The 8,563-nt window shown below is 49.8% G+C and overlaps 1 protein-coding gene across 1 annotated transcript in view; it reads left to right on the forward strand.

Annotated features, from left to right (window-relative positions):
• Positions 1-4,702: 4,702 nt before the first annotated feature.
• TCF7L1 (transcription factor 7-like 1 (T-cell specific, HMG-box)) overlaps positions 4,703-8,563 on the forward strand; it is a 33,026-nt gene continuing 29,165 nt past the window's right edge. Inside the window, exons 1-3 of the mRNA XM_011965818.1 lie at positions 4,703-4,780; positions 6,321-6,404; positions 7,911-8,108. Coding sequence (XP_011821208.1) covers positions 4,703-4,780; positions 6,321-6,404; positions 7,911-8,108 — 360 coding nt within the window. The remainder of the gene's footprint in view (positions 4,781-6,320; positions 6,405-7,910; positions 8,109-8,563) is intronic.

Below are 8,563 nucleotides of genomic sequence, written 5' to 3' on the forward strand. Positions count from 1 at the left end.
GGTAGCCTTGGGTTCTGGGTGGCAGTGGGACTTTAAATCTCCTGAAAAGCCTGGGAAACCCTTGCTTCTCTATCACAGGGGACCCTGGCTCTGGGTCCCCAAAGTCACTATTTACCATAGGGGTCCAGAGAGGCAGGAAGGACCGGTCACCAAAACTGGGACCCTTTGCGTCTGCTGATAGGCGGGTGGCCAAAAATGGGCGAGACTGTGGCTGGAGAAAGGGGCGCTTTATCTGCCTACTGGGCCTGTCCTCTAGAAGCAGCGGAAGGCGTTCTCTGGGCTGGAGTTTTCTCACCTGCGCAGTTTTGGGAGCTGACTTGTTTTCCTTGTGTGCAACTGTGGGGAGCTGTGGATTCTGTAACGTGAAGCTTTGTTTCCTCTGTTGCCCAGGCCCCGCTTAAAGGCTTTTCTGTGAGAACGTGTGAACAGGGAGAATGTGGGCGTTCCCCCGAGCCCTGTAGAGTCCTGTCCACACTAAGCAAGTGTGGGACAGGGTGAGGACGGCTGGGGCGGGGCCCTCCCTACCTTCTGGGAGCCGGAGGGTTAATCTCCATAGCTCATTGGCAGTCCTGCCTCTGTACAGGGCATGCTGGGATTTCCTCCCAGCTGTTTTACATCACGAAGATTTGTGTGTTGGGGAAATTCCAGGGCACAGCTGCAATTAATCTGCTCCATGGCTCCAATCAAAGCGAGGAGTCTGTAGGATGGATTCTCCGCCTCCCTGCAGGAAAGGGGGCTCTAGCTCTCGAGTGACAGCATCTTTCGGAGGGACCCTTCCGGAGATCCACATTGAGTAGAAACAGCCCTCCTGGCCAAATGCTCACCCCAAGGAGGCTCTAAGAGGAGCCCAAAACATTGAGAAAGAGGAGCAGAGCCCCTCTAAATAATAAAGCCACAAGAACACTGATGGCAACACTTGATAAAGGTGTTACCCAAAGAAAAGAAAACTTTGTTTACCTTTACTTAGGAATGTAAGTCAAAAATTTAGAACGTGATTAACATTCCACAACATAGCATAAGAAGGAACAAACCACCATGACCAAATAGGGCTTACCTGGGAAACGCAAAAATGCCTTCATGTAAGAAAATCTATTGCTATATATACATCTCATAAATGAGTCAAATAAGAGAAACCACATGACCATTTTGGTAAATGCTGAGAGAAAAATGCAACAACTGCTCCAATGAAAACAATGTAAAAATAGGATTAGAATCATCCTTCCTTAACAAGGTAAAGACATGTTTTAAACCACAGCCTCAATCTACTTAACTGTGAACCACAGTAGCAGAACCCCAGTCCCCAGAAAAGAGTTTCTCAGATTCAGTGAGATTGGAAAACTGCATATCTGTCCTGTCTTAGGTAGTCATGACGCATGTAAATCGAAGACAGTAGTACCTGCCACTTGGGTTTGGTGTTTTCCTTTCTATTATTGAGTATCCAAAAGAGAGTATTTAAGCCATAGAAAGCACCCCAGAAGTGGGAGCGATAGCTGTTGCTTGGCCATCAGTTGCATTGATGCCGTACATCATTTCTTTTTTCTTTTTTTTTTTTTTGACGGAATCTTACTCTGTCGCCCAGGCTGGAGTACAGTGGCACAATCTTGGCTCACTACAACCTCTGCTTCCCGGGTTCAAGCGATTCTCCTGCCTCCTGAGTAGCTGGGATTACAGGCACGCACCACCGCGCCCAGCTAATTTTTTGTATTATTTTAGTAGAGATGCAGTTTCACCATGTTGGCCCAGTTGGTCTCGAACTCCTGACCTCGCCATCCGCCCGCCTCGGACTCCTAAAGTGCTGGGATTACAGACATGGGCCACCGCGCCCGGCCATCATCATTTCAATGTGTTATGTTCCAGTGGACATCCCCCAGTGGGGTGGTGGCTGAACCAGCCTGTGTACACATCTTTGCTATGTGCAGAAGCCCAGCCATGACACACTGGTCAGGAGCTGGGCCTTGCAGAGCCACTTAAATGTAGCCTAGACTGGGCATGGAGAATCCAGCAGTTTTAACCCGCCCACATACCATTACCATGCAAAGAATCTAAGCACAGTTGCCCATCACTTGCTTCCCCAAGGACGTGCTCCCACCCTGAGTGACTGCCCTCGGGTGATGGTGGCGTTGGCCTCACAGCTAAGAAGAGCTTTCTTGGCTGCACATGGTGGCTCACACCTGTAATCCCGGCACTTTGCAAGAGCAAGGCGGGAGGATTGCTTGAGCCCGGACATTGAAGACCAGCCTGGGCAACACAGCAAGACCCCCATCTCTAAAACTAAAAAATAAAAATAAATAAACAGAAGAACTTTATTTCCACTCTAGTTGGGCTGGGCCTGACCTAGGAATTCAGAACTACCTGGCCACCTTCAAATGTCTGGTACTGCAGTGGAAGAGGATTACAACGGGTGTCGTTGGCTCCTGCTGCCCCAGTTCATGGTTCTGGGAAGCTCAACTGTCCTTTCAGAATTGTGATGGAGAGGCTGTCCATGGCCAAGCTGTAGGGACTCCAAAGTCTTAGAGCTCTTCCTCCACCCCCATCAGTCATCTCCAAATCTTAAAAAGACGAATAGAAAAGAGTAAGTGACGATCCTCCGTACCCCTGCCTCCCAGAGTGAGTCCCTCCCTGCACAGTGCCCCCGCGCCACCCCAGGCATGGCTGGAGCAGGGTGAGTCCCAGTGGGATGCTCACTGTTCCCAGGACCACCTCTCCTTTCTGCTCTTTTCCCTCACACTGCCTGACTTGTCTGTAGGGGACCAAGTATCAATGGTAGGCACAGCCAGTGGTCTCCTCCCAGCAGAAGCCAAGACTTCTTGTTATGTAGATAAAACAAGTGCATGGTCAGACACCCAAAAGAGTGGCTATTACTGAACACCCTTGCTATGAATGTGTGTACAAAAGACAAGCATATATAAATGTACCTGTACCTTGATATCCCTAGCACCAAGGCAGACAAACCCTCATGGAGCACATGGTGTATTAGGTACCAGCTCCTTGGCCACTGGAGCAGTGATTCTCAGTTGGGGAAGGGAAGAGTCTCTCCCTCAGCCCCAGGAGACATTTGGCAAAGTCTGGAGACATTTTTGATTATTTATATGGGAGTGCATCAGCATTTAGTATTATAGTTAGAGGCCAAAGTCGTCGTTAAACTTTACAGGACAGCCCACCACCCCCAATAAAAAAAATTATCCAGCCCAAAATGTCATAGTGCCGAGATTGAGAAACCCTGCACTACAGTCCTACAAGCCAACTCTGCCATACAATCTGTAAGGTCACTTGAGAGTATTATTTAAGACCCAAAACTCTAGCACCGTCCCAAACCAGGGTTCACGTTTCTCTGGACCACCCCCATATGATCTAAGGACATCCCGGTAAGCCAACAAGAATGAATGTGTGTCTTTGTGGCCCTAAGTAGGGAGCAGATGCTGGTAGAGTTGATGGATTTTAGGAACCCATCTGTCCTGTTTAATGTTAGGGGCTATAGATTTGGGATACTTCTCTTCAGCACCTCATAGTTGCTATTGCAGTTCAATTTTTAAAACCAGAAATGTTCAAGTTGTTGCTTCTAGAAAAACTGGTGTTTAGGCTTCAAGTGCAAGCTCTGGGCACCTTTGGCATCCCTCCAGGAGAACACTGACATGCATGGACCGGTTTCTGGATGGCCAGCCCCGTGCAAGACAGAGAAGGAGAGAGAAAACACATCTGAGCAAAGAAAAGGCTGTGGGTGGGGAGTTGAGGAAGACAGTCTTAGGAAAAGCTTTATGACTCGGTGTTGTGAAAGATGTGGGATTTGAAGTCAAGAGACCTAGGCTCTGGCTTCAGCTTTCATGTATGAAGTTGGGCAAGCCGTTTAGCCTTTGCTTATGTCCATTAGCTCCTTTTTTTTTTTTTTTTTTTTTTTTTTTTTTTGAGACAGGGTCTCACTCTGTCACTCGGGCTGGAGTACAGTGGTGTGATCTCGGTTCACTGCAGCCTCTGCCTCCCGGGTTGAAGTGATTCTTCTGCCTCAGCCTCCCAAGTAGCTGGGTCTACAGGTGTGCACCACCACGCCCGGCTAATTTTTGTATTTTTAGTAAGAGACAGGGTTTCACCATATTGGCCAGGCTGGTCTTGAACTCTTAAGCTCAAATGATTTGCCCACCTCGGCTTCCCAAAGTGCTAGGATTACAGGCGTAGCCACTGCGCCCAGCCTAGCTTCTTTTAAAATTTGGGGTAGTCACCCCTACTTGTAATTGCGGGGTTGTTGTGAAGATTATACTGGGTTTTATGTGTGAAAATGCTTTGACAACTGCAAATGTAGCACAAATGTTATTCACAGTGGAAATGAGTTTTAACTAATACCAATATTTGCCCAGTGCTTTTAACTTGCCACAGGCATTGAAATCCCAGTTACTTCATGTAGTGTGTGTGGGCTCTGGGTAGGGGAAGGGATGGGTGGTGGTGGGAAGGGAGGAAGAAGATAGGGTAGCAGAGGACAGGGACAGAGGTGAGACCCCATTTGAGGGGTGGGGGTACAGAGGTCACAAAGTGAAAAGACTGTCCTAATTCATAGGGCTTCATTCCCACTTCGCACCAGGTCTCCCACTCCAGGCCTGCTTGGCCCATCCCATGTGCTAGGCTGGTCTGTGACACATGTGGCCTTAAGTTGTTCCTGCCCGTGGACACCTTTTTGAAAGCCCAGTCCCTGCTGTCTTGGTCAAGAGTTATGATGAATGAAGAGCAAAGGGGCCTTCGGGGGCTCTTCCCATCGCCCTCCTGCTCCTGTACACAGCAGAGCCAAATTGTGGTGGGTTTTTCCTGATATTACATGACCAGAGCGAGGGATGATTCAAAGGCTTCTTTTTTCTTTCTTTCTTGAGACAGAGTCTCACTCTGTTGTCCAGGCTGTAGTACAGTGGCACAATCTTGGCTCACTGCAACCTCCGCCCCCCAGATTCAAGTGATTCTCCTGCCTCAGCCTCCCGAGTAGCTGGGACTATAGGCCTGCGCCACCACATCCAGCTCTTTTTTGTATTTTTAGTAGAGATGAAGTTTCACCATGTTGGCCAGGCTGATCTTGAACTCCTGACCTCAAGTGATCCATCCGCCTCGGCCTCCCAAAGTGCTGGGATTACAGCGTGAGCCACTGCACCCAGCCAAAGACTTCTTTCTGTGAAACTTCCTGGAGCCACCACTTTCCATTACAGCTTTCATTCTTAAAGGAGTCTCAAGAATTCTGCAGAGGCTGCTTGCGGGTCTGCTGCCCAGAAGCAACCTGTCAGTGTTGACACTAACACAACATGTGTGCTTTTGCTCCTGGCAAAGACTAATGGTTTGCTTATGGAAATAATAGGCGTCATTTGTCAAATGTCTCCCATGTGCGAGGCACTGTGTTCAATATGTGACACTGTCCCTAGTCCTCCGAGCAACCTGTACTGTGAGTGATAATAACCTTGCCTTACAAATGCTGAAACTGGGACTCAGAGTTGTTAATCACTCGTTCGGGGTCACACAGCCTGTGTTGGCAGAGTAAGAGCCTGAACCCATGAATGCAGGGCTCCGGAGCCCAGAAGCGCCCTTCCCAGTGCTCGTGCCTGCTGCTCCACTCAGCTCATTCTTTCCAGGCTTTTGGCAAGGACTGTGCCATGCCAGAGAGAGAGAGACAGAGACAGAGAGAGAGAGAGAGTGTGTGTGTGTATTGGAGAGATACTGTTTGGTTTGGGTTTTTTGCACTGATGTGGGAAAGAATGGGGTACTGAGTAATCTTTTCAAGGTTGAGAGACGCTATAATGAAGTAAAGCTCAGCATCCTTGAGTTGGGGTAGATGTTGCCCATGACTCTGTGTCAGGCAGATGACTTTTATTCGTTCATTCCCAGATACTTCCGGACAGCTGTTTCGTGGGGAGCATTGTGTGTGCATGTCGTAAGCGATGGAAATGGATGGGGCAGGATGGCCGTCTGGGAGCCTCTGCTTCCTTGATCAGCTCTGCCTGTCCGTGACTACAGCATAGGGAGGGGACTTGAGCCTCACCAATAGGTTCTTTGACTATGTTGATTGGTTGTGCTGAAATGGATCAGTTCTCACCGCCACTTAAACTTCAGCTTAGTTGCCATTCGTGTCCCCACCAAAATGACAGAGGGCATGGTGAGGGTGGTGGTGATTGTAAATATATGCTTGCCCCTGTTATAATCATTTGGAAATCGATCCAGTACAGGGCATGTGGCGTGAAAATGCAGGCCACCCCAATGGCCTGCCCCGGTGCCCTAACAGCAGAGCCCAGCAAACTTGTGGGTACTTGTGAGACCTCATCTCACCAACAGCTTTTTCTTTTCTGTTCCCTGTGCAGTACCTGCAGATGAAATGGCCCCTCCTCGATGTCCCCTCCAGTGCCACAGTCAAGGACACGAGGTCACCATCTCCAGCACACTTGGTAAGTCTGTTTCACCTCAAAGCACCAAAGGGCCACTATTCCTGGCCTCATCCCTTGCCACTGCCTTCTGCCATCGTGCTGAAGCAGATGGGGTCCAACAGTGTTTCCTCAAATGTGTGAGTACAGTGAGGAGGAGCTGAGTGCTTGGGGCTCCAATTGGGTTGTGACCTCAACACACGCACCACACCGCCTTGGATGTTGTGTAATTGGAAGAGCTGTCCCCCAACCCCCACGGGCCTGGCTGCTCACCCTGGTTCATCATGGAAGCCTGCCTCCGATCCTTCCTGGCTGCCATCTGAACCTGCTGCCCACTTCACGTGGGTAAGGGTGGCCTCTCTCTCCTGTTGAGGCTCACCCAGAATTGCCTCCTCTTCTCCCTCATAGCTGCCAGGCAATGTTGAAGAGGCTGTTCTGTACAGGATGTTATAGGAAATAATTTAATAGGACATATGCAAACAAATGCTCCTCAGGGCATCCGAGCCTTTTCTGCCAGGCCCTGTGGCAATACCAGCTGGACAGGAGGGTCTGGACAATCCTGGGAGACCGGAGCAGTAGGTCCAAGCAGTTCCTTTGACCTCCTCAGGACATGCAAAGGACTGAAACCCATAGCTGATAAGAGATGCTCCTGGAACAGAGCCAGATATCCTACTTTCCTGGGTTTTCCTGGGCGCTTGGGTCAACACTTGCCTTAAGACGCACTCACCCCACAAGCTAACTGGTGCTTGCCCACTGTACAGTGAGCCTCTGAATCAGGGGATGCGGTTAGAAGGGAACCCCCTCCTGCATGGCCTGTGCATTTTACAGACAAGCAGACCTAGGGCTTCACTGTTACTGCCCTGTACTAGGTATGAGGCATTGGGCTTCTACGATGTTTATTAAAGTTTAATTATAGAAAATTTTAAAGATGTATAAAAGTAGAGAGAATTATATAATGAATCCCCATGTTCCCTTCACCCAGAATTTCCCTCCTGCTACATTGGGTTTTAAAGCAAATCCCAGACATTATTTCATCTCATAGGACATTTTAAGAGACGTTGATAATTCTTATTCATTAAAAGCTTAGAGTCTAGCAGAAGAGAAAGAAGATGTGCGCAGAAAGCTAAATAAATGCCGGGCGCGGTGGCTCAAGCCTGTAATCCCAGCACTTTGGGAGGCCGAGACGGGCGGATCACAAGGTCAGGAGATCGAGACCATCCCGGCTAACACGGTGAAACTCCGTCTCTACTAAAAATACAGAAAATTAGCCAGGCGAGGTGGCGGGCGCCTGTAGTCCCAGCTTCTCGGGAGGCTGAGGCAGGAGAATGGTGTAAACCCGGGAGGTGGAGCTTGCAGTGAGCTGAGATCCGGCCACTGCACTCCAGCCTGGGTGATAGAGCGAGACTCCATCTCAAAAAAAAAAAAAAAAAGAAAGCTAAATAAATAAGGGTGCAGGGAGCCTGTGTGAGTTCCAGTAATCAGGAGACACACTCCTGTGGAGCCCTTGGGATTTTACACTGGGATCTACAGTGGGATGCCACATGCAGCTCTCAGGTGATTGTCACAGCCATCACCAGGGAGTCAGGCAAGGATGACAGTGGAAGGAACCGTGAGTGGCGGGACCAGCCATCCAGGAAAGGCAGCAGGTTCTGTGGCCAGTCGCCAAGGCACAAGCTGCCCGTTGAACAAGCACCCCACACCTCAGGCATGAGCCAGGGTAGTGGCCAAGTATGAGGCGCAGGTGCCCTCTAGTGGTGCCAGTCAGTCCTGGTGGAGGATGTCCGGACCACATCTGCCCACCCTAGACCTGGCTGGTGCCCCGCACCTCCCCCCAGTGCAGCCATCTCTGTTTCAGATCTGTGCCTTCCTCTACCTCTCCTGTGCCGTCCCCCAACCCACTCCTGAAGACCTGAGATGACTGGGCCCTCTGTCTTAATGTCTCTCTGAATATTGTCGCATCTCCATCTACTTTTCAAGAACGTTATTTCTGGCCAGGCGCGGCGGCTCAAGCCTGTAATCCCAGCACTTTGGGAGGCTGAGACGGGCAGATCATGAGGTCAGGAGATCGAGACTATCCTGGCTAATGCGGTGAAACCCTGTCTCTACTAAAAATACAAAAAAAATAGCCGGGCGTGGTGGCGGGTGCCTGTAGTCCCAGCTACTCGGGAGGCTGAGGCAGGAGA

Source organism: Mandrillus leucophaeus, unplaced genomic scaffold (assembly GCF_000951045.1).
Source record: "Mandrillus leucophaeus isolate KB7577 unplaced genomic scaffold, Mleu.le_1.0 Scaffold737, whole genome shotgun sequence".
Classification (NCBI taxonomy): domain Eukaryota; kingdom Metazoa; phylum Chordata; class Mammalia; order Primates; family Cercopithecidae; genus Mandrillus; species Mandrillus leucophaeus.